This window comes from Equus przewalskii, chromosome 14 (assembly GCF_037783145.1).
Source record: "Equus przewalskii isolate Varuska chromosome 14, EquPr2, whole genome shotgun sequence".
NCBI classification, from domain to species: domain Eukaryota; kingdom Metazoa; phylum Chordata; class Mammalia; order Perissodactyla; family Equidae; genus Equus; species Equus przewalskii.
The window spans coordinates 51,178,912-51,205,150 of record NC_091844.1 but is presented as its reverse complement, the minus strand read 5'-3'; the positions used below and the strand labels follow the sequence as shown (position 1 = coordinate 51,205,150).

At 41.0% G+C, this 26,239-nt stretch overlaps 1 protein-coding gene and 1 long non-coding RNA gene across 3 annotated transcripts; one reads left to right on the top strand and one right to left on the bottom strand.

The window, feature by feature from the left end:
* Positions 1-10,872: 10,872 nt before the first annotated feature.
* LOC139075567 (uncharacterized) lies at positions 10,873-12,136 on the bottom strand. The gene is made up of 2 exons (XR_011526099.1): positions 11,958-12,136; positions 10,873-11,742 (listed from the first exon to the last, which is right to left on the bottom strand). It is a non-coding gene; the product is annotated as an uncharacterized lncRNA (long non-coding RNA).
* EPCAM (epithelial cell adhesion molecule) lies at positions 12,051-24,153 on the top strand. Of its 2 annotated transcripts, none has more exons than XM_070572742.1 (9): positions 12,051-12,308; positions 14,536-14,643; positions 14,927-15,167; positions 16,012-16,077; positions 17,194-17,257; positions 18,600-18,701; positions 20,007-20,207; positions 22,543-22,587; positions 23,688-24,153. In XM_070572742.1, exons 1-9 carry the CDS (start codon positions 12,242-12,244, stop codon positions 23,727-23,729), a joined length of 936 nt encoding a protein of 311 aa, XP_070428843.1. In that variant the 5' UTR covers positions 12,051-12,241; the 3' UTR covers positions 23,730-24,153. The 2 variants fall into 2 exon arrangements, with proteins under 2 accessions (XP_070428843.1, XP_070428842.1); XM_070572741.1 differs by having other exon boundaries at positions 12,126-12,308; positions 20,007-20,148.
* The last annotated feature ends 2,086 nt before the right edge of the window (positions 24,154-26,239 follow it).

Below are 26,239 nucleotides of genomic sequence, written 5' to 3'. Positions count from 1 at the left end.
CATCAAAAGTCAGTAGCATGCCAAAGTGAGTGGGGAGGTCATGGCCACCAGGCAGAGTGCTCTTTTCTCTACCATCCCCCAGTAGGAAGTAGGCAGGGAAGGTTCCTATGGTTACAAGGGCTTGGCTGCTTTATTACGTTCATTCTTATGGGCGTTTTTACAAGAAGTAAGCAAAGTACAAACTATTTTATAGCCTTTTGAATAGAAAGTGTGACACCCTATTTCAAAGAATGAAGGCCCTCTGTAGAGATGACCACCTTAACTACAAGCTCCTTCAGGAATCAATTGGAAATTGTTGAGTGCCAGAGCTTATCTGATACACAAATAAACATTTCTCTAAGTTTTGACTACAAAGACCTAAACTTTAGGGCTGATGGCCCTGCAGCTACATGGTGTGGGGAAAGACAGGTTTGGGAGTGGCACAGACCTGGGGTCAAGCCTTAGCGCCATCATTCGTTAATGGGACTTGGGGCGTTGCCTAACTTTGGTTAACCAGTTCCCTCATTTGTAAGATGGAAATAAGTGATACCTTGTTCACAGTCTCTGTGCAGATTAAATAAGATAATGTGAAGAAAGCACATTCTGAGTGCCTGCCAAATGTTCATTCTCTCTTCTCTTCCTTTCTAAACTATCAGTTACACTAACTAACTCCTAAGGAAGATTTCTGACTACTAGCCAAGGCTCTGAAAACCCTCAAGGGTACGAAGAATCTAAAAAATAAGCGCAAAAAAGAAAGCAGTCAGTTTCATTAACATTTATAATGATCTAGAACTGAATAGTAGCCAGACCAGTCCTGATTCTGTTTATTCTATGTACTGGAATTATCCGTGTGGGTATCTGTCTTCCCACTGAAGCTGAAACTCCTCGAGGGAACATATGAGGACCAAGAACCCTGAGAAGCCTGTCTTGTTGAACCTGAATCTCCACAGAACTAGTGTGGAGCCTCATAGTTAGATTGTTGATTAAAACTGAATCATTTTATCTCCCCTCCCCACCAATTGGTCCTGAAATATCATTCTCCATATATGATTTTGGATCCCCTTAAGACTTCCTCATAGGCCAGCTTTCACATTTTTGCCCCCATTTTACGCCCATCAACCTGTAACAAGTACATTTTTTTTAATTGAGGTCACATTAGTTTATAACATTAACATCAAATAAATTTACCTGTGCTTTCGGACAAACTATTTCTACAGGGGTAAGCCAGCTTGGGTGATGTACAGGTCAAGCTATGCCTGTGTCCTTATCTATACCTGTATAATTCCACTGCTTGTCAATTTCCATTCAAGTGGACCCTCTGCTTTCTCCTGCAAAGGCTTTTGTACCTAAGGTTAGAAGGGAGGTGTGATGTCCTCCATGTCAAGACGGCTGACTAACCCTTCACCAGTCTGAGATATTATCTGAGCTATTTGTAGCATTTAGACCCACATGCTATTTTTTCTGGGCTGTCTTTTCAACCAAAGGGGAGAGAGGAGGGACTTTATATCATCATCATCACCACCACCACCACTATTATAACCTGCTGCTGGTTCACCTAACAAATGCTCCATGGAATCGGAAATGTGGTCAGTTTTAGTCAACTCACAAGACTTCCCTACAGACTGCTGGAAGTTCCCGTTGTTTTCTTTTGTACAGAGAACCAACAAAGGCATGACATAGCCTCCCTCCCCCCTCCTCTAGCCACATTCTTATTTCCTTCTTCTTTCACTTCCTTCTACCAATTCATGGCAGTCATGCTCCCTCTTACTCAGTCCTCAATGACTGCTGATCCTTAGCACTAGGACAGGGGACAGCCCAGACTCCCAGGAACGTTATCAAGCTGAGTACAGAATGAGTCAGTAGTGTATTCAGTGATGTGTGTTGTGTAGGGTTCAGCTGGACTATGATACTTGATAACTCACTCATCCTGAATAGGAGCACCAGCGAAATTGTTTGTGACATTTACTTCATTCTTCTCACACACTTTGATTTTCTAAGGATATCTCAGGAGTCCTTGTTGGGCTATATAGATACTTCCAAAAGGGAAGCAACCTAAGTGTGTATTTTTCCTTTGTTATTTCCTTATCACACCTTGCAAACCATTGATGCAATAATTCCCAACCAGCAACATGAGAACGCACAGTGACAGTCCTGTTTGACTGTCCACTTACCAGGAGAGGGAACTTCCTCACAGTAGTGTATGTATACTTGGTTGCGTCAGAGATGTCATTGAACGTGAATACTGTCTGAATAAAGCTCTCAGGCTTCATCTGGGCTGTTGCATATACTGTAAATGACCTGTCATAAACACCCACCCCTCTCCGATCCTGATAAGGAAAAGATTGAGGTCCATCTCTGTTTGCCACATTCTATTTCCTTCTGTCTAGGCCGGAATACAGCCTCTGGAACCAAACAGTTCCTCTCTCTGCTGCCTCTAAGAACACTGTATGCTTTTTACAGTGTTGAATGGTTAAATCATACACAACATAAATGCCCAATACTTATTAATGATCATGACTCAATCGTTCAGGTAGTTATTAAACTAAGATTGGTCCCTGCATATCCCGACTTTACCATATCCTCCCAGAGAGAGCACTTCCACCTCTCCCCACAAAGACTGCCACCACCACTACACTCTGCAGGGGAGGGCAGTCATCCTGAAGCCCCTTGACCTTCTTACTAATCATTCAAAATTCACACAGTTTGGGCTGATTTCCCATCTCCCTCTGAGATAATCCCATTGTACCTCGTATTCTCATTTGCCTCAGTCACTGCCAAATGAACAAGCCTTCTAGGTTATCAAAGGTCGACACTGAATGATCATCCCAGTACCCTTGAATTCATTGTCTAATCTGATTCAACTCTCCCCAAACTCTTCCACTGTGCCCTTTGCAGCTCCAGGTGGGTCACCATCAACTGTCCTGGTAGCTTCCTCTTCTCTAACCATTCCTTCCACCTCCTGGCAGTGAACCAACCTGGTTGCCCCTGATTGCTCTGTCTCCTGAGCAGCCCTCTCAGGTAGAAGCTGTTTTTACTTTTCCCCTCATATCCCAGGCAGCTCAGGGCCAGGAGCTATAGGAGGTGTTCCACTTGCCTTTTCCAAAGTATTTTTTTACTTTCTTCCTTCTAAACATCAAGCTGCTTTGCAGCCCCTGTTCTCATCTCCTATCTGTTCAGCTCACTTACTCAAGAGCTCCAGTGTTACCATTCTTCAACCTTGTCTGACAGCCACTTCTTCCCTCTCCTTGTCTTCACTTCCAAACCCTGCTTAGGTTCCGTGGCCTAGCATTTTCATGCCACTTTGGCAAACACCTTCCACAATCTTACCCTTTCTCTTCTGTCATATTGGCCTGGAATGTCCCATTCTGGTTGAACCCTTGAACCCAACTCCCTACCCTCTCAGCGCCTGCACCCAAGCAGCTGGTCGTTGCTGGAGAAAATCACACAATGTAGCTGATGGATTTCACTTTGAAATGGTGACCCTAAACCTCAAATGAACCCTTCACACTGCCTGGCAAACACTAACAAGTTTTCCAGGAAAGTTCACTTTCCCACTCTTCAAAGACTTTCTCAGGGGTCGGCTGGTGGCACAGCAGTTAAGAGCACACATTCCACTTCGGCAGCCCGGGGTTCGCTGGTTCGGATCCCCGGTGGGGACATGGCACTGCTTGGCAAGTCATGCTGTGGTAGGCATCCCACATAGAAAGTAGAGGAAGATGGGCACAGATGTGAGCTCAGGGCCAGTCTTCCTCAGCAAAAAGAGGAGGATTGGCGGCAGCAGTTAGCTCAGGGCTAATCTTCCTCAAAAAAAAAAAAAAAAAAATCTCCCATATTGCAAAGCTTTAAGGAAAAATAGAATGTTTACCTAGCCTCAATGTATCTCCCTCAGAATATTTCTTATAACTCTGATGGTTTCAGCACATGTCCACAAGTTCTTTTACATTCCTCCCTTGAGGAGGTGGTGCTTAACTTCCCTCCCCTTGAGTGTGGGCTAGATATAGTGACTGACTTCAAATAAACAGAGCATGGAAAGGAAAAGGTAATGACTTTACAGTGGGAAAAGTTGGCAGGCACCACCTTACACAGATCCAAGTATTCCAGTGAGACAGTATCCAACATAAACTATGTTGATATCATGTACCCCCGATATGATTTAATGAGAACAGTGTAACAGCTCTGTGACATTCTTCCTACAAACCCATAACCTCAGTCTACTCATGAGAAAACATCAGACAAACCCCAATTGTGGGACATCCCACAAAACTGTAGTGTACAAAAGACTACTGATCAGTACTCTTCAAAAGTGTCAAGATCATGAGAGCAAAGGAATGACTGAGAAATTGTCACAGATTGAAGGAGACTAAGGAGATATGGATGATTCACGCACTATGGGATCTTGGATTGGGTCCTGCAACAGTAAAAGACCATTACTGAAAAAAGTGGGAAATTCCAAATAAAGTCTATAGCTTAGTTAATAACATTGTATCAACATTAAGTTCTTGCAATTACGTAAGATGTTAACACCAAGGGAAACTGGGTAAAGGGCATATGGGAACTCTGTACTAAATTTTCAACTCTTCTATAAGTCTAAAATTATTTCAAAATAAAAATCAAAAAGAACAACTCGGGACTGGCCCCGTGGCCGAGTGGTTAAGTTCGCATGTTCCACTTCGGTGGCCCGGCGTTTTGCTGGTTCGGATCCTGGGTGTGGACATGGCACTGCTAGTCAGGCCATGCTGAGGTGGCGTCCCACATTCCACAACTAGAAGGACCCACAACTAGAATATACAACTATGTACTGGGGGGCTTTGAGGAGAAAAAGGAAAAATAAAATCTTTAAAAAATAATAATAATAATAACTCTCATATCTCCTCATCCTCATGCCCTTCTTTCAGCTGGTGACCTCACCTCATACATCCTTGATAAAGTAAAAGCGACAGAGAAGAACTCTTTCATTCTCCCACCACCAAATTAGCTAGTACATCTGCATCTGCCTCCATTCTTCTGCTAAAATAGGAACGTCCCTCCTCTTCTCAAGGGCCAGCCCCTCCACTCTGGGTCCCATTCTCTCTCCTGTCTCTTTCTCAAGGATGCCCCTCCTTCAGTTACTCTTCTTCTCTCCTCCTTCATCAATTTCCCCTCTCTCCTGGAACATTTCCGTCACCATATAAACAGGTTATATTATTTCTCAGATTAATAAGACCCTTCCTTCAGTTCTCATGTCTCTCATCTTACTACCCTATTTCTCTCATCCTCTTGGAAAACATTTTGCAAGCATTATCTGCATTTGTTATCTTTTCTTTTTTTTTTTAATAAATTTTATTTTATTTTATGTATTGTATTTACTTATTTTTTTGAGGAAGATTAGCCCTGAGCTAACTACTGCCAGTCCTCTTTTTTGCTGAGGAAGCCTGGCCCTGAGCTAGCATCCATGCCCGTCTTCCTCTACTTTATATGGGGGACGCCTACCACAGCATGGTGCACCAAGCGGTGCCATGTCTGCACCCGGGATCAAAATTGGCGAACCCCGGGCCACCAAAGCAGAACATGTGAACTAAACTGCTGAGCCACTGGGCTGCCTCCTTTTCTTTTTTTTTAAAGATTGGCCCTGATCTAACATCTGTTGCCCATCTTTTTTTCTTCTTCTTCTCCTCAAAGCCCCCAGTACATAGTTGTATATTCTAGTTGTAGGTCCTTCGAGTTGTGCTATGTGGGACGCTGCCTTAGCATGGCTTGATGAGCAGTCTAGGTCTGTGCCCAAGATCCGAACCTGTGAACCCTGGCCCACTGAAGCTGAGTGCACGAATTTAACCACCCATCCGTGGGGCTGGCCCCCTGTTCTCTCTTCTTGATTGCTATTTCCTGTCAATTTTTCTCCACACTGGCCATAATTCCACTGAAATTAAGAAATCCATGGACTGTTCTATATCATCTTACTTGATTTCTCAGCAGCATTCAGTAGAGTTGACCATTAACTGTATTTTGAAAACCCTTTCTCTTGACTTCTGTGACACTCCTTCTCCTAGCTTATTCCTACTTCATTGGCCACTGCTCCTCAATGTTCTTTCCTGGCTCCTCTTCTTCAACTCAACCCCTAAATGATGGGGTACCTAGGGCTCCATTCTGCACCCCTCTTTGTCTCTTCCTACACTCTCTCCCTAGTTACTTCACATACTCCCTTAGCTTTAAAATACCACCTTTATGCAGATCACTCCCATATGAATCCGGACTTAGATACGCTACACCCTACTTGACATCTCTGTTGGGATGATTAATAGACCACTTGGATTTATCTCCCCAAGTCCCTTCCTCCTCTGATCTTCCCCTGTTGGCAAATGGCACCATCATCCCCCATTGCCGCTTAAGCTAAGAACTTAGGAGTCATCTTTGATTTTGCACTTACCCTCATATCCCACAACAGCATTAGTAAGTCCTATCTGCTCTAACTACAAAATTATATCTCTTATGTGTTGATGCTTCTCTCCATCTTCACTGGCACTACTATTGTCCAAATTAACATAATCTCTTGCCTGGACTACTGCAATAGCCTCTTAATTCATCTCCCTTCTTGCACTCTGCACCCTTACAATGCATTCTCTACAAAGCACCCAGAAGTAATCTTTTTACAAGTAAGTCATGTCTCTTCCCTGCTTCTCGCCCTACATTAGAATAAAATTCAAACTCCTTACCATTGCTTTGCATGAGCTGACTCCTGCCTGCCCTCAAGCCCTTCCCCTTTCAATCACCAAATTCTAGTCCCATAGACCTTGTTTCTGATCTTCCACAATACATTGTGGACAGTCCACATTTTTCTATCTCATCTATAACAATACTGAAATTAGGTCAAATATGTTGCTGAAATCAAGGTATGTTATTATGTAAAGCAGTAGCTTTTAACCAGAAGTGGTACTGCCTTCTCCAGAGGGCTCCAAATGTATGAAGGCCTTTTGGGGTTGTCCAAATGACTGAGTGGATTGAGTAGGGGGAGGCTAGTCTCCATGAAATATTTTGAAGAATATTCTATCCAAAATTCCAATAATGTGCCATGTTGAGACACCTAGTCTAAGCCGTTCTTGTGTCCACAAAAAGAATTTAACAAAAATGTTAATAGCAACTTTATTCATAACAGCCCCAAATTGAAAACATCCCAGGTGTCCATCAACAGGAGAATGGATAAACAAACTGGGGCATACTCATACAACTGAATACTGCTCAGCAATAAAAGAGAACAAATTTTCAACACATGCAACATGATGACTCCCAAAAAATTATGCTGTGTGAAAGAAGCTTTATACAAAAAATTACATATGGTTTGATTCTATTTATATGAAAGTTCTAGTGGGGTAGCTACACAAGTTCTGAGGCCTAGGACAAAATGAAAATGTAAGCCCCTTGTTAAAATATTAAAAATTTCAAAATTGCTACTGTAGACCATTATACTAAGTGTAGGGTTCTTCTAAGCATGGAGTCCTATGTGACTGCACAGTTTGCACGCTCATGAAGCTGGCCTTGAGTGCTAGAATATGCAAACTAATTTACGATAAAAAAGAAATTAGAATTGGTATTGCATCTGGAAGGAGCAGGGATTGACTGGGAAGGGAAACATAGAACTTTCTGGAAATGATGGTTATATTTATCTTGATAAGAGTGCGTATCACAGGTCTATGCATTTGACAAACATTTAATATTACACCTAAATTTTTTTTATTATTGTTTTACTACAAAAGAAAAACAACTCTAAACAAACACTGATCTCTAGTTAATGATGTACATACTGAAGTAGTTAGAGAAATATATATACTGAAGTCTGCAACTGACTTGGAAACGCAACAAAATAAGATAGAAGGCAGATGGATGGATAGGTATGCGATAAAGCAGGTGCAGTAAAACGTTGGATATTTCAACACTCTTTGAGCAATAATTGGTAGAAGAGGTAGACACAAAATCAGGAGGAATACACAAGACCTAAACAACCCCATCAACCAACGTGAACACTCCACCTGACAAATATTTATTCTTTTCAAGTGCACATGGAACCTTCACCAAGATAGGCCATATACTGGGTTATAAAATGAGTCTTAATAAATTTAGGATTGAAATCACCCAGAATTTGTTCTCTGGCTTCACTGAAATTAAATTAGAAATAAGTAACAAAAAGATATCTGGAAAATCTCTAAATATTTGGAATATAACACACTGCTAAATAACCTATGAGTCAGTGAAAAATCATAAGAGAAACTAGAAAATATTTTTAATTGGATGATAAATATACCACAACATATAAAGATGTGTGGAATGTAGCTAAAGACGTGCTTAAAAGGGATATTATAAGTTTAAATGCTTATAAGAAAGGTCTAAAATTATTATCCAAGCTTCTACCTTAGGAAGTTAGAAAAAGGAGAGCAAATTAAGTCCAAAATAAGTAGAAGAAGGGAAATAATAAAAATAAGAGAAAAGGGGCCAGCCCGGTGGCACAGCGGTTAAGTTCCCACATTCCAATTCGGCAGCCCAGGGTTCGCGGGTTTGGATCCCGGGTGTGGACATGGCACCGCTTGGCACACCATGCGGTAGGTGTCCTACATATAAAGTAGAGGAAGATGGGCATGGATGTTAGCTCAGGGCCAGTCTTCCTCAGAAAAAAGAGGAGGATTGGCAGCAGTTAGCTCAGGACTAATCTTCCTCAAAAATAAATAAATAAGAGAGAAAACAAAGGAAATAGAAAACAGACAAGCAATAGAGGAAAATCAATAAAAACAGAAACTAGTTTTTTTAAAAAAAGCAATATAATTCATAGATCTCTAGCTAGATTAGTAATTCAAAAAAAAAAGGGAAAAGATACAAATTACCCACAATAGGGATAAAAGAAAAGACATCTTTACATATTCTACAGATATTAAAAAGATATAAGGGGACATTATAAACAACTTTATCCAATAAATCGGACAATCTAGGATTGGAAAAAATTTCTTGAAAGACACAAACACTAACACAGTCACAAAAAGAAATAGAAAGTCTAAATCACCTGCTGTCTATCAAAACATTGAATTTGTAACTAAAAAAGACCTCCAGGCCCAGATGGCTCCATTGGTGAATGCTAACAAGCATGCAAGAAATAAATAATATGAAATCTACAAAAACTCAGAAATTAGAGGACAGAACACTTCCCAACTCATTTTAAGAGGCCAGCATTACCCAGACAAATTGATAGCGATTAAGAAAACTGCAGATAAAGATCCCCATGAACATTCGTGCAAAACTCTTTAACAAAATTTTAGCAAACAGAATCCCAATTTACAACAAAATAGTACATTATGACCAAGTGAAGTTTTTCCCAGGAATGCCAGGTTAGTCTAACATTCAAAAATAAATGTAATGGGGCCGGCCGAGTGGTTGGGTTCGAGCGCTCCACTTCAGCGGCCTGGGATTTCACCGGTTCGGATCCTGGGTGCAGACATGGCACTGCTCATCAAGCCACAGCAGGGTGGTGTCCTGCATGCCACAGCTAGAGGGACCCACAACTAAGGATGTGCAACTATGTACCAGGGGGCTTTGGGGAGAAAAAGGAAAAATAAAATCTTTTTTCTTTTTAAAAAAAGAAGAATTAATGAACAAGTAGAATGAATACCAAACTGCTAACAATGATTATCTAAGAGAGGGGTTTGCTGGGTAGTGGTCGAGAAGAATTTTCATTCTATATGATGTACTTTCGTTTTCTACTAACGTATTACTCATGAAATAAAAATTTTAAGAACTAGTAGCCGATTATAGTAAATGTTTACATGTTTACGTATTTAAATGTTTACTTTTCTTTAGCCATCTGCAAGAATAACATTCACCCCAAGTAAGGTTTCATTACATGTTGCATATTACACACACACACACACACACACACACACACTACACTCTAAAATCTACGTGAAGAAACTGTAGTATAGGATATTGATTAAGTAATTTTCTTGAATAGCCCCCCTAATTGTTTCTTTCTAAGGAACATGATACTAACTTTTCTCCAAAGCTGTTTATATTTAATGTGTTCTTTTTGATTTAGAAGTATCCCTTAACATTCAAGAGAAAGTCATAACCAAAATCACTATTTTATCAGTTACAATACTTTGCACTACCCAATACATCTTTCCTTACATAATTTCTCTCCTTTTCCATCCATTCTTTGGCTTTGATGTTGGTTTTTTAATTGGGTTCTTAATTGACGGATTGCAGGAGTTCGGTCAGAAAAGTTTAAATACAGTTTTTAATCTTGTCATATTTCTTTCTTAGTCAAATATTATATATCAAACTGACTACCGTCAAAATTAAAAAACAACATCTTTAAAATTTGAGAATAATTTTAGGAATATACTTGGGTGTAAAATCTTACAAAAACATTAAGTAATGTTTTTAAATATGGCACTCCGACTACAAAAGAGTCACAAAGCATAAAATGAGAGTAATTCTGAGCGGTGATTAACAAATTGAGAAGGCTTAAAAGAGCCATAAAAATAAACAGTATCCTGGATGTATACTCAGATACTATGAGTCAGGGATTAGTGTGGTATCTTGTCATTTATCTAATAATCATGTTTATTCAATTCACTTTATTGCAATGAACAACTTAATAAACAGCTGTCAAGTTATAAGAAGATGAAATTCTTCTTGATTTACGTAACAGATTTAGACCTGGAAATGGATCGTTTTGCAAAGAAAGCCACAATAACCAATCAGATTATTCTTGGGAAAAGTATGTGTAGTTTGAGGGCAGACAGCGTGCTACTTCCTGAAAACATCCAAAATGCAGAAGAGAACAAAAATCTGCTTGATAACTTGTTCCTGATTTAATAGTACTACTCTTTTCACTTAAATAAATTGTTGAACAGATCACAAAATTCCAAAAGTAGGTCTAGCAACTCAGATTTAGATTTAATACACTAAGATTTCCTTAAGAAGTCAATAACGAAATAGTTAAATAGCTTATGTAATGTCCAAGTAAAATTCAAATTATACAGATATTTACCGTAACAATGTGACTATTTACATTAACCAACTGGCAACAGGAGAGTACCGCACACTTAAATTATTACTTAATAAAAGCATAATTTTTGACTTGACATACACATGTAAAAATTAATCAAATTTAGTTGAATCTTAAAATTACTTTTCACCTTTCCTCTTTTGAACTCTTCGATGATTTCTTAAGCAGAAAAGAAGCTTTTAAAAACAGTTTATAATCATATTACAGCTAACAAAACTAACATCAAAAACAGTACTTGAATGTTTATTAAAAGCTTCCAGTCATTACAATGATTTTAAGACTAATAATAGCGTGATGTAATTTGAATCCATTTGCACTGAAATAAATTATTGCCCTTCGTTTCCACTTCCCTATATTTTCGAAAGACTCATCAACATTGTTCTCTAATATTAATCAAAACCGGAATAATCTCAGTTTCCAGCATTTGGCTCTATGGGAACAACTTTCCTAACATCTTCAAGCGATAAAAATGCTTATTAAAAAGGGGGAGAAAGAACTGAGAACAATTAGAAAGAACAAACGAATTTGTCATCCCCCGAGTGTCACGGAGATCTTTTTCTAGTTTCAAAGTAGTACAATTCAACTGCCAGGTAAAGCTCAAAGGTCGTCTTTTTGATTATGGTTCGGACGGTTCTCCTGCTTCTCTGTATTCCGTTTTAGCTTCAGTCTTCCTCTTCCTATCCCCTCTCTCTTGCCTCCAGGCCCCATTCCTTTAAAGCTTCACACTCGTGCTCCGTCTGGAAAAAAGAATTCTCTGAATGTTCAAACTTTCAAGGCTCCCTGCCGCCTGTCCCCGTCCTGGCCCCCGCCCCCACCGGCCGCCGCAGGAGGAAGCACCTGCAGGCGGGGCGGGGCGGGCGCACATCTGGGGAGGGGGTGGCGCCCAACGGCCGCGCCGGGCTGGGGGATGGGAGCCTGCCCCCGCCCCCAGGCGGTGACTCATCTCGCGCACCGGCGGGCAGAGGTGAGCAGCCCGGGGCCGGAGCCGGGAGGCGGGGCCGCCAGGTCGGACAGGTCTGCTCCGCCCCGCCGCTCGCTCAGAGTGCGCAGTCCCTCGACGAGCTCGCATCGGCGGCCCGGCCCCGGGAGCGTCTGGCCGCGGGCTCCTCGACGCGGACGCACGCGCCCCACGCCTCGCGCCGTCCGCTCGGCCAGCGGGCTTCCGACGCCCCGTCCCTCGGCGCGCCCCCCGCCAACCCCGGCCCGCCTCGCTCCCCTCACCTCGGCGCGCGCAGCATGGCGCCTCTCCAGGTCCTCGCGTTCGCGCTCCTGCTCCTGGCGGCGACGGCCGCGGCTCAGAAAGGTGAGGAGCGGAGTGTGGGGTGCGATTGGGCGAGGCCTGGCGGGGGCTTGCCCTCGGGGCTTGGGGCGTACTGGCCCTCGGCACCCGGGACGGGCATTGTGGGGAAGGGGCGGGCGCGGGCTGCCCGGGCCAGGCCCGCGGCGCGAGGGAGGCGGCGGCGAGGCGCCCACTCGCGCGGGCCGGAGGGAGCGGCCTCGCTGGGGCGCTCTGCCTTCCTCTTAGGGACATGGCGCGGGGCAGGCAGGGACAGGTGTGGCCATGTCCGGGGATCCTTCGGCCTCTGCGTGGGCAAGGAGGGCCCAGGGCGGTGCCTGGCCGCACGACCACGCCTGGGCGCGCCCACTCCCCGGGCCGGGGCACACTTGGGGTTCTGGAGTGGCCGAAACCGGCTCCGCTGGGAGGGAAGTCTGCGACGGCGACCTGCCGGCGGCCCCCGTGTCGGTCTCGGGCGGCAACAGGTGGCTGCGGAGAGACCGCCAGGGCCGCTGCGCACCTGCGTGCGGGAGAAAGTCCTGAGTCTTGATCACGAGGCGTGTGGGTGTTTTCCCTCTTTTGGGGATCATATAAGTAACACCAGGTTTATTGTAGGGAACCCAGAAATATCGATAAAAGGTAAAAAAAAAACCCCATAATCCCACCACTTCAAGAGAATCCCGTAATTAATAATTGGGTATGTTTTCATTTTAGACCTTACGCTAAACATTGCCCTAAACCTAAGCACATAGTTTTATATCTTGAGTTTTACCCCCACATCACATCCAGAGTTTTCTCTTTCCTTTGATCTTGAAAAACACGATTCAAATAGTGAAAGAACAGTCTATAGCGTGGAAGGTCGCACCATTATCCACATGGCAGACGTGTAGTTTGATTTCAGTTATCTTCCCCTGGAATAAAGATCTTGGCTGCTATCTCTTGATTTATCTGTAAGATGGTGGCTAGTAGTGAAGTGGCAGTTAGCCAAAGCTTTCTGGAAAGGCTTTTATACCCTCACCGACCGGGCAGGCCTAACTCATTATGCTTACAAAGTAATGCAGTTTAATGAACTCGTGGTTTTCTAGCTTCAGTCTGGGGTTAAATACTTAAATTGCTTTGAAGTGATGATAGCTGCTACCACGGAGGTTCAGAAAGTCTGTACCTGATAAGTCTGTTTTAAATTTCACATCCCTCGGGCATGAAAACTGCTTTGAGCAGGTATAGTATAGTGCTGCGTAAGATTTAACTCCTTCAGGACAGCCCCTTCACTTCCTCCTTTTGGGACCCTAATATTGAGTTTGGTGCTGGACAGATTATGTAGGTGTTTCATGTTATAATTTAAACAGGGAAAAATTAAAGCCTACTTGGAATAGGAAGGGTCAGTATAAAAATTCTTTGGTTTGCCATACTAGTTTTTTGTTTGTTTTTTTTGAGGAAGATTAGCCCTGAGCTAACTGCTGCCAATCCTCCTCTTTTTGCTGAGGAAGACTGGCCCTGAGCCAACATCTGTGCCCATCTTCCTCTACTTTATATCTGGGACGCCTACCACAGCGTGGCTTGCTAAGCGGTGCCGTGTCCACACCCGGATAGGAACTGGTGAACCCCGGCCACCGAGAAGTGGAACGTGCGCACTTAACTGCTGTGCCACCAGGCCGGCCCCCATAGTAGTTTTTATTTTTAATGATTGCACTCTCTTAGCTAGACAAATAAAAGGAATTAGATGGGCTTGCCAATTTGAAGTTAAAATGAACTTTTGAGAGTTATGTAACAAACTGAGATCAATACCCAGGATGAGCTGCTTAGTATCATTTTCAAAAGTGGGTACTAGGATATAATTTAGTTAGGAAACCCACAGGCTGAGGTGCCCCCAGATTCAGTTGAAAGTATAATTTTTCTAAGATTTAACATAGTCCAAGGATTAAATATGTTCCCATTAAATCCAAAAGCAAGCATCTCTTATTAAGAAAATGGGGCGAGGGGAGGGGGGGAATGTGAGCTATTCACAAATCCTACAGTTGGAATTGTTGATTTTGGGGAAGAGAGTTGATCACTGACTGGCAAGGGTTTGTGTTAGCCTTGTCCCTTATCTTAGAGGAGGGAGCTGACACTGGCAGTACCATAAAGGCGAAGCTGAATATGATGTTCGGAGGCATGTGTTGGTGGTCTAAAAGATCAAAATGGGAATGCATGCAACTTAGACTATATGTCTTTATAGTCTAGGTTTTTGTTTTTGTTTTTGTTTTTAATTTTCTAGACTGTATCTGTGAAAACTACAAACTGACCACAAACTGCTCTGTGAACATGTATGGTCAATGCCAGTGTACTTCACTTGGTACACAAAATTCCGTCATTTGCTCAAAACGTGAGTAGAATGTCCTCATTGCCTTTGGACTTTTATTTTGACTTACACTTCTTTAATTGATGTGTCTTGAGTTGAGAAGTGTTTTATTGGCTCAAATATGAATTATGTGATTTTGTCAAAATTATCTCATCTCTGAAGCTTCTTACAATTTAGAAAGTGAACGTGGGAACATGTAAATCTGTGATAATCTCTGGCCCTGGGAGTTTGGAGTTACATTAAAGTTTTTTTCCATAAGTGTAAAACCACAGTTATTTTTCAGTTTGACATCAAGCTTTCTTTTCAGTGGCTAGCAAATGTTTGGTGATGAAGGCAGAAATGACTCACTCAAAGTCTGGGAGAAGAGTGAAGCCTGAGGGGGCCATCCAGAATAACGACGGGCTCTATGATCCCGACTGTGATGAGAAGGGGCTCTTTAAGGCCAAGCAGTGCAATGGGACCGCCATGTGCTGGTGTGTGAACACTGCCGGCGTCAGAAGAACTGATAAGGACTCTGAAATATCCTGCTTGGAACGAGTGAGGACCTAGTAAGTTGCCCATATATTACTTGTTTTTATGCTTTTCAGATTTGTTTAATTAAATTGGGTTTTGAATATGTAACATGATTTTATGGTTTAGAATTCAAAAGACAGAAAAGGGTGTACCGTGAGAAACCACAGTTTACCTCTATGGAACTGATGTCACCAGTTTATTCCATAACCTTCCAGAGATATTTTATGAAGTTACTAGCAATATATTTTTTCTTATTTTAAAATTTTTTTCTTATAGTATCATACTAAACATAATTGTCCTTTTATATTTTTACTTAGCGCTGTTCAGTATTTTAAAGTTGGATTAGTGTTAAATGTATGTGAATAATTTAAGCTATTTGTGTGTTTGCTTATTTATTGTGTTTTAAAGCGAGGTATGGTTGTCCTAGGGATTATGTAATGGAAAGGAATGGAAGCACACTCAAGCTAGCTTAAGCAGAAACGATTTTATTGGAAGGCACTAGAAACTGGAAAGTTATCAAGACCAAGGCAGGCCTTCTCTCCACTTCTGTCTTCTGGAGGCTCATGCTCACTTTTCTGTTTCTCTGAGTGCCTTTTTGTCTCTTCACTTGAATGTGACCCAACATGAGCAGTTAGGCCTTGACTTTACGTGACCTTGAGTGTTGTGTTCAGAGGATCAGTGTTGGAAAGGGTGTTCTGCCCTGTATGACTTGTTTATGAACGATGTGTGAGAGCCAAGGAAGAAATTAAGGGCACATCTATTGCATAAATCCTTTTTCTGTTAATTCTATGTATTTCCACTTGGGAATTTTAGTATTATCTTGTTAGGAAAATAAAGGACTGGGTTATAGTCATTCAACACTGTCTTTTTACTTAACAGCTGGATCATCATTGAACTAAAACACAAAACAAGAGAAAAACCTTATGATGTTCAAAGTTTGCAGAAGTAAGTGCTCTTAAATGCGTTATATTTGTGCAGTTGGTACTCAAACCTTCCATCCTACACCATTAGAAAAACTAAAACAAGTCTCAGTGCTTTTTAATATTTCTGAAAAATGAGATACTATAAATAATATTTTTAACCTTACTTTGAAATACAGTTTCAAGAATAGTGTAGATTCCTGTAGTACCCTTCACTCAGATTCACCGTTAAATACTTGGCCACATTTTCTTTTTATATGTGTATGCATATGTGTATGTGCTTTTCTGTATTTATCTAAGCATGTATAAGTATTTTTTCCCAGAACCATTTGAAAGCAAGTTGTAGAGGTTTGCTTCTTTACCCCTGAATACTTTAGTGTGTCTTTTCCTAGGAACAAAAGACATTCTCTTACGTAACCGCCATATAGTTATCAAATTCAAGAAATTTCATGTTATACCATATTGTGCCAGTTTTCCCAGTGTTGTCCTTTGTGTCAATTTTTACCCTTCTGACCCAGGACCTAATTAATCTAAGATGACGCATTGCATTTATTGTCATGACTGTTTAGTCTCTTTTAATGTGGAACACTGTCTTGGCCTTTCATTGTCTTTCATGACATCGATATTTTTGAAGAGTGTGGGCAAGTTTTGTAGAATGTCCCTCAAATTTGGATTTGTCTGATGATTCCTCATAATTAAATCCAGGTTATGCATTTTTGCCAGAAACTTTACTTAAGTGATCTGTGTCCTCAGTACTTCACGTCAGGGTGCACGTGATGTCAGCTCCTCCCTTTACTAGTGATGGTAACCGTACTTAAGGCGGTGTCCACCAGCTTTCTCTACTGAGGGTTACCATTTTCCTCTTTGTAGTTAATAAATATAAACTGTGGACAGATACTTGGATATTATGTAAATATCCTGTTTCTGATCACACTGGAACTCAACAGTTTTTAGCATCAATGGATGAGTCTAGCTAGAATCAATTATTATTATGATAGTTGTAAAACGACATAAACTTTTTGACAAGTTTGGTGAATGGCAATTCTAGACTTTGAGCTATCTGCTTAGTTAAAAAGTAGTGCTTCTTAATGCTGTATAGTACAAACACTTTTTTTTAAAACACGTTTTTAATTATTTGCAGTGCACTCAAGGAGACAATCACAAATCGTTATCAACTGGATCCAAAATATATCGCAGATATTCTGGTAAGATTTTTTTAGTAAATGAGCTTTAGCAGAAAGTTAGTGGGACAGTATGGTTTGGCTATGATTTTTGGTAGTGGTTAAACTGCATTTGAGTAACGGTTTAAGCTGTGCGCACTTAATAATGCAAATTCCCTGTTGGTGTTTTCCTTCCACAGCCTTTGAAAACCTCAGTTTACCCTTAAAGAAAATGTGGTATCTCTTAGTATCCCTAACACACACCAGTCTTCTTATCCTGGAGAACCTCTCTCTGATTGCTTTCAGGACCTGTTTACCTTAGGGTGCTCCTGCTCGCATCCCAGGTTTAAGGAGCTAGTCCTTAACCAATTACCCCTTCATTAACTTTCAACTGGTGGAAACAGGCTTGAAGAGTCTGATGGAACTCTTTTAAGGCAGAAAATTTTATTTTTATTTGTTTATTTTTTTTGAGGAAGATTAGCCCTGAGCTAACATCTGCTGCCAGTCCTCCTCTTTTTGCTGAGGAAGACTGGCCCTGAGCGCACATCCGTGCCCATCTTCCTCTACTTTATATGTGGGACGCCTACCACAGCATGGCTTGCCAAGCAGTGCCATGTCCGCCCCAGGGATCCAAACCGGTGAACCCCTGGCCGCTGAACGGAACGTGCTAACTTAACTGCTGTGCCCCTGGGCTGGCCCCATAAGGCAGAAAATTTTAAAAGACTTTTTGGAAGGAACACACTTTTTTGTTTCCTAAAAGTAGAACATGGCAAATGCGTACTGCATTTTGGATTGCATTTCCTTAGCATTTTAGTTTTAAAGTAGTTCTAACCAAAATCAAGTACTTTAATATCTTTTTAAAAAAAATCTTTTCAGAAGAGGGAAATTGGGGCTGGCCCCATGGCCAGGTGGTTAAGTTCGTGTGCTCCGCTTTGGTGGCCCAGGGTTTCGCAGGTTCAGATCCTGGGCACAGACCAGCACCGCTCATCAAGCCATGTTGAGCTGGTGTCCCACATGCCACAACTAGAAGGACCCACAACTAAAAATATATACAACTATGTACTGAGTGGGCTTTGGGGAGAAGAAGGAAAAATAAAAATAATCTTAAAAAAAAAGAAGAAGAAGGAAATTATCTTTTGAAAAGAAAATAAGCATTGTAATTAGCTTTGGTGGCATTACTATCTGATCTCCCTTGGATAGATTTAAAAACCTCCCAAAGATTCTTAAATTATTAGTGATAAACTCAATTATCTACTAATAGAAGAGAATACTGTCACACGTAGGTTGCAGAAAATCAGACACTGAATATTCTGATTGTTGAACAATGATATTTTCATATGATTTTGATTATGCTAATATTAATTTGTATTTTTCAATTTTCCCCCAGTATGAGAATGATATTATCACTATTGATCTGATGCAAAATTCTTCTCAGAAGACTCAGAATGATGTGGACATAGCTGATGTGGCTTATTATTTTGAAAAAGATGTGAGTATTATCTTCCTCATTTTATTCCTGTGTTTAGAAACAGAATATTGTGTATCAAGCCTCAGTGAATTCAACATCTTTCATCATCTATTTCCCTACTTAACAAATCAACCACATCTCTAACTGTTCTCCAAGTGGTTCTTGTGCTGTAGTTGATTTTGTCCTCCCTATCGCTCGCATGCACCATTCTTAGACACTTTTCTTACTTGTTTTTATAGTTGTGCCTTTTTATCAAATTGTTCTGCCTAGAATATGTTCTCTTATGGTTCTTATCTTTTACTTCCTTGGTAGTTACTTAGTTTGTGTGTATAGCCTTCCCCTATTGTTATAATTTCCATGAATAAGAGTCTGTGTAAGAAATGCTGTGTAACTGGTGTGGTGAAAATAGTTTGTTTAGGGGCCAGCCCCGTGGCCGAGTGGTTAAGTTTGCACGCTCAGCTTCGGCGGCCCAGAGTTTCACCCATTCGAATCCTGGACATGGACATGGCACCGCTTGTCTGGCCATGCTGAGGCAGCGTCCCACATGCCACAACTAGAAGGACCCACAACTAAAATTACACAACTGTGTACCAGGGGGCTTTGGGGAGAAAAAGGAAAAAAAGAAAATCTTAAAATAGTTTGTTTAAACTTTAATATATTATAGTGAGCTATTTTCTGATGAAATCTGAGGTTTGCTCCAAAATAGTCTGGTGCCGGGTGAGGCTGGAGGGAGGGAGGATAGAAGGAAGAATAGATTAAAAAAAATAAGATTGGCCATGTGTTTATATTGTTGAACCTGGATGATAGGTACATGGGACTTCATTATACTATTCTTTCTACTTTTGTATGTGTGTATATATATATATATATATATATATTTTTTTTTTTTTTTTTTTTGAGGAAGATTAGCCCTGAGCTAACATCTGCTGCCAATCCTCCTCTTTTTGCTGAGTAAGACTGGCCCTGAGCTAACATCTGTGCCCATCTTCCTCTACTTTATATGTGGGACGCCTACCACAGCATGGCTTGCGAAGTGGTGCCATGTCTGCACCCGGAATCTGAACCGGTGAACGCCGGGCCACTCGCCAAAGCAGAACATGCTGCACACTTAACTGCTGTGCCACCAGGCCAGCCCGTACTGTTGTATATATTTAAAATTTCCTGTAACAAACAGTTTCTTAAAGTTTCGATGTGTGAGATTGTTACCACTGAAACCATAAAGATTCTTGGCAGCAGTTTTTTCAGTATATAATGGTCATGTAATTCAATGTGGCCACGGTAGGTTTTCTTTAATATTTTAAATTGCTTTTTTCCTTCTCAATATAGGTTAAAGATGAATCCTTGTTCCATTCCAACAGAATGGATCTGAGAGTAAATGGGGAACAACTGGATCTGGATCCTGGTCGAACTTCAATTTACTATGTTGATGAAAAACCACCTGAATTTTCAATGCAGGGTCTACAAGCTGGTATTATTGCCGTCATTGTGGTTGTGATAATAGCAATTATTGCTGGAATTGTTGTACTAGTGAGTATAGAAGAAGTAAAATTTCACTTAAAGGTATATTCTTTGAAGAAGAGGTGACAATATGAAAAGCTGCATCCATGTTCCAGAACTTGAATGAAACAAAATCTTTATTTTTTAATAATTCTCTGTAGTGAATGAGTCTGTTGCATTTCTGGTCCCTTTTTATAAAACAGTCACTTTATGAAGCAAGAAAGGATACTAATCTGGGGAAAGCTTGTACTGAGCACCTCATAGGTCAGTTATGCTGCCATCAAGCAGCAAATGTCATTCAGTTCTCCTCACTCCAAACCATGCAACACTCCTGCCAGGATTCGTGCAAAATACCTGAACTCCCAAACCGTTCAGTGAAATGAGACAACACCACAAATTGAGGTTTGCATAGAAAAAGAGTTAAAAGTGATAAATATGAAGCAGCAATTCTAAATAAAAGATTATCAAATTAAATTTAACTCTGCTTCAGGGGCCAGCCCCGTGGCCGAGTGGTTAAGTTCACGCGCTCTGCTGCGGTGGCCCAGGGTTTCACTGGTTCAAATCCTGGGCGCAGACATGGCACCACTCATCAGGCCACACTGAGGCAGCATCCCACATGCCACAAGTAGAAGGACCCACAACTAAAAATATACAGCTACGTAGCGGGGGGCTTTGGGGACAAAAAGGAAAAATAAAATCTTCAAAAAAAATTTAGCTCTGCTTCAGAAGAATGTATCACTTGAACAAGCAGGGCTTATTCTACAGATAGAAGGATGCTTCAGCATGATACTAACAAACAGAATTCAGAAATAGATCTGAGGATATACGGGAACTTAGATGTTTACTTCATTGGAATTATCACACTTTTCTATGCATCTGGGAGAAAACAAAAGTTGAAGTCTTATTTCACCCCATCAGGGCCGGCCATATTCCCAACATTGTGTGAATGGCACATACTGGAGCACAGCAATGTGAAGAGAGTCAGGGGACCAGCCTGGTGGTGGTGTGGTTAAGTTCACATGCTTTGCTTCAGAGGCTCAGGGTTCCCAGCTTTGGAGCCGGGCACTGACCTACATACTGCTCCTCAAGCCATGCTATGGCAGTATCCCTCATACAAAATAGAGGAAGATTGGCACAGATGTTAGGGACAGTCTGCTTCACCAAAAAAAAAAAGTTGGGCAGTGCACCTATGTTCAAACACAAATTCCAGACCAATCATATTTAGAAATGTTAAAAAATAAAACAAGCCTCAAAATTAATTTAGGAAATATTTGTACAACCTTGTGGTAAAGGAAACCAAGTCAGGCAAGAAATCTGGAATCCATGAAGGAGAAGGTATATACTTGACTTCATTGAAATTAAATATTTTGTATTGCAAAGATACTTAAAGTAAAAAAAATCAGTGATAGGCTGGGGGGAAATATTCATGATGCATAAAACAAAAAATGTTATTATGCATAATATATAAAGAGTTCTTACAAATTGATGAGGAAACTAAAGAAAGAATGGCAACAGGTATGGATAGACAATTAACAGAAGAATTCCAGATGACAAATGCACACATGAGAGGTTAAGCATGGAGAGCTAATTGTCCTACAGAAATGAAAGCACAAGTACATAAGGAAGTATGGCCTGGCTTATGTACTGCAGCATCGCTAGTAAGGGTGAATCTAGAAAAACCTAGAGTGTACATCTGCAGGAGCATGGATGAGTAACCCGTGGTATATCCATGTTATGGAATAAAGTGACTATTAAAAAGAATGAGTTCAATTTATAGCTTTTCATCTGGAAGGGCTCCTATAATGTTGATACCGGCTGTGCAAAGAAGGAAATGATATTGCATAATCTCATTTTTTAGACACACCCCCCCCCAAAACTTAGTATGCATGTATTTTTATATATATATTTGTTTTAGGATAGAACAAGATGTGGAAGAATGCACACCAGGCTATTGAATTTCTTTAAAGATTGTTTCATTGTTTTCTTGATGCATTTTTTTGATTTGTTTCACTGGTTGTGGCAGACTTCTTTTTCTTTACTTTTTAAGTTTAGTAGAGAAATTTTAATTTAAGAAACAATGTCTATGGGTATGTTTTAAAATTAAATTTGCTCAGATAGGTGTAATAACTTCGTATGTAGACGGATGGTTACTAGTCCTATCGGTGAGCATTTCGTGATGTACATAAATGTCGAATCACTATGTTGTACACCTGAAATTGGTACAATATTATGTCAACTCTACTTCAATTTTTTAAAAAAGTTGTTCAGTTAGGAATTATGTCCATTAAAAGCATGTATATCAATGTAGACCAGCTTTTTGTTTGCGTAGCAGTCATAAAATAGTGATCATTTTTCTTCTATTCAGGTTATTTCCAGAAAGAACAGAATGGCGAAGTACGAGAAGGCTGAGGTAAATGGATTACTTAATAAAAAGGCCCTTGTTTAATCTCTTACTCCTAATAATCACTGTACCTTCCTAGACACTGACAGGTCTCAGTGACACTGGAGTCCCGTTAGAGTGTCGTCCATAGGGTCTTAAGGACAGTCTTACCATGTGCCCTTAGCTAACTTCTCTTGCACACGTTCCATGGCACACCAGCTTATATTGAATTCTGCCTCAGAGAATAATGGGGTAGGAATCCTATGATTTTTTTCTTACAAAGTGTCAACATTTAGTGGAATCTTTTAGAGACATATTCTAGTGGATTCACATTAGAGAAACTCCGTATGACTAATGACCTGATTTATTGTCTCTGTGTCAATGAAATGATAATCATTAAAAATGAACTTATCGGGGCCTGCCCTGTGGCTGAGTGGTTACGTTCGCTCACTCCACTATGGTGGCCCAGGGTTTCACTGGTTTGGATCCTGGGCGCAGACATGGCACCACTCATCAGGCCACGTTGAGGCAGCGTCCCACGTGCCACAACTAGAAGGACCCACAACTAAAATATACAACTTTGTACCGGGGGGGTTTGGGGAGAAAAAGCAGAAAGAAAAAAAAGAAAAAAAAATGAACTTAGGGGCCAGCCGAGTGGTTAAGTTCGCGTGCTCTGCTTCAGTGGCCCAGGGTTTCACCAGTTTGGATCCTGGGCGTGGACATGGCACCGCTCATCAGGTCATGTTGAGGTGGCGTGCCACATAGCACAACCAGAGGCACTCACAACTAGAATACACAACTATGTACAGGGGGGCTTTGGGGAGAAGACGAAGAAAAAAGATTGGCAACAGATGTTAGCACAGGTGCCAATCTTTAAAAAAAAACAAAAGAATTTATATCCTAGTAAATCTGTTGCCTACTTAACTAGTCACACACACTAGTGTGGAAACAGTGTGAGATCATTAGTCTGTTTCAGTCACTTGGAATTGGATATGAACACCCTTGTCCCTGAACCCTACCAATCACATTTTCAGTATACCCACCAATTTTTGTATATTTATGTATAACTTTGGAGAATGACAGAAGATTGGAAAATAATTTAGAATTCTTTTCTCCTTCCCTCTGTTTAGGTAAAGGAGATGGGTGAGATGCATAGGGAACTCAATGCGTGATGACTGTAATTTGAAGAGTAACTACAAGAAGGGGAATTAGCAAACAGACTCAGATTACAAATGTATGCACATGGGACAAAGAGAAGATCTTTGAGGACTACTGTTTTGTTAGTTAACATCATATTTGTAATAGTGAAATCTGTACTCAAAATATAAGCAGCTTGAAATTGACTATCAATCTTAAAATTTGACCATAAGTGTCACATATATGCAGATCTGATATAAAACCCAGACCTCAGACTGCATAGTTAAAATTATTTATGCATAACATTGAAGAGTGTGCATTAAATATGCTTTCACAGTAGAGTTTGAATGACTACTATCTCATCCATTTGTGATTGAAAGCTGCCTTTCTATTTACTTTGAGTCTTGTACATATAAACTGTTTTTTATGAACTATTAAATAAAACATTTAAAAACTGAATTTCCTTACTGTGAATCATTGAATCAAATTTCATAGCATACTTGTGAGACACTAGGTTAAGAAATGCTTTGAATGCTAACTACAGGTTAGTGTTACATGCATACTTAAAGTCATGTATATTCAATGTAAAATGTGTAACCTGTAATATGTAACTTCTACACAAAAATCAAACATTTAATTTTATTCCGAATGAATCGAAGCTTCTTGTTTTAGACACATTGGCATTTTGGCAAACACACCTTGAGGCAGAATTGATGGAGAATGTTGTGAACCATGAATTCTATGGTAGGTTGAATTAGAAGCACCAGTTTTTCAGCATCTCACATAATGAACAATTATGATACAAACACATTTTATATGAAGTTAAAGTATCCTGAAATATTTTGCTTTTGATAGGAAATGTTTAAAAACTCTATGAAAAGAACAACGTGAAAGAAAATATGAAAATGATTTAAACATTTCCTTATGGTTTTTGTCCCTTCTGTAGAAGGCAGAATTCTAGAATGGCCCCTGAGATTTCTTAGCCCTGATGTTTAGCCCTGTATACTCCCCTTCCCTTGATTGTGGGTAGGACCTGTGAATGAGATGGGCTGTCACTCCCAAGATTAGGTTACATTATATGGCAAAGATAAAGCGATTTTGCAGCTGTAATTAAGATCCCTAATTATTTGACTGAATTAAAAGACTACAAAAGAGGGCCTAAAGGTAAGAGACAAGAAGAAGAAACAGCAGAGTGCTTTCCTGTTATCCTTGAAGCAAACTGCCATGTTGTGGAGTTTCCTGTGAGGGAACAGCAGGCCCACTCTGGTTACTGAGAGCTTCAGTCCCACAACCACAGGAACTGAATTCTGCCAACAGTCAGCTTGGAAGAGGACCCCAGCTCCAGATGAGATCACAGCCTCGGTTGATATCTTCACTGCCTTCTTGAGATCCTGAGAAAAGGACCCAGTTAATGCTAACCTTGGACTTTTGACCCATAGACACTGAGACGGTAAATGTTGATTGTCCTAAGATGCTAAATTTGTGGTGATTTGTTATGCAGCAATAGAAATTTATACAGCTAGTGGAAAGTAAGGAGAACGTTAAAGACAATAGCAATAGCACATAAAAGGAGCAGCCACTATCCCCAGGGCTGAGACAGCACCCAGAGAAGAGACACTTTCTACTTCCCCCAAGCCCCTCAGGCTGGGCTGAGATCCAGACCTGGGCGGGGCATTTTCCCTCACTGAAGAGCAGAGAAGTTGCTGTGCTGCTGCACTGAAGAACTTGTTGAAAATCTGCCATGTGGAACTTGCTGGAAGTCTGCAGACTCCAGGGCAGAAGTCATCAAACCACAGCTGGAGCCTGGCCCAGCACCTGTTTTTATGCAGTCTGGGAGCTAACAGTGGTTTTTGCATTCTTAAATAGTAAAAAAAAATATTTCATGATATGTGAAAACAACATGAAATAAAAATTTCATTGTCCATAAATAAAGTTTTATTGGAGCACAGCTACTCTCACTTAAGTATTGTGTGTGGCTGTTTTGCACTACAAGGCAGAGTAGATTAAATGTGACAGACACAACAGCTGCAAAGCCTACAATATTTACCCTGGTCCTTTACAGAAAAAGGACCCCTGCTCTAGGGTGCTGAAGGAAAGCTATTTATAGGGATGTGTCCCTCCCAGACTCCCAAGACACTCCAAAGCTGCCTTTCACAGTTGCGGGGTGGGGGAAGGTGCTCAGAAAGCTGCTGGCTGCCGTCCACGGCAGGAGCAGCAGTGTGCTGGAGAAGCCGGCCATGCTGCAAGAGCCAGATGATGGAGAAGCCCTGGATGCTGCAGGAGCTGGGCCCTGGGGAAGCCCCCTGTGCTGCAAGGGAAACAATATGTCTTCCTCCTGCAGTGTCTCTCCAGCGCCCTCTACTGACAAAGCTTCAGATCCACGTTTACAGAGCAAGCAAAGAGGGTGAGTTTGGAGCTAAGAGGCAATAAACCAATAACTTGCACTTTCTTCAACTCAATGCCCTCTAGTTTCTGTCCCATCCCTGCTGAAGCTACTCTTGCTTGAGTCAACACTGACCTACTAATGGCCAATGGCTTTTTTTCC

Bases quoted from the DNA above. Each gene is read 5' to 3' on its own strand.
- EPCAM (XM_070572742.1), top strand. From the start codon at position 12,242: ATGGCGCCTCTCCAGGTCCTCGCGTTCGCGCTCCTGCTCCTGGCGGCG. The intron at 14,644-14,926 runs GTGAGTAGAATG...CTTTCTTTTCAG, and splicing joins TTCCGTCATTTGCTCAAAAC to TGGCTAGCAAATGTTTGGTG. The intron at 20,208-22,542 runs GTGAGTATAGAA...TCTTCTATTCAG, and splicing joins TTGCTGGAATTGTTGTACTA to GTTATTTCCAGAAAGAACAG.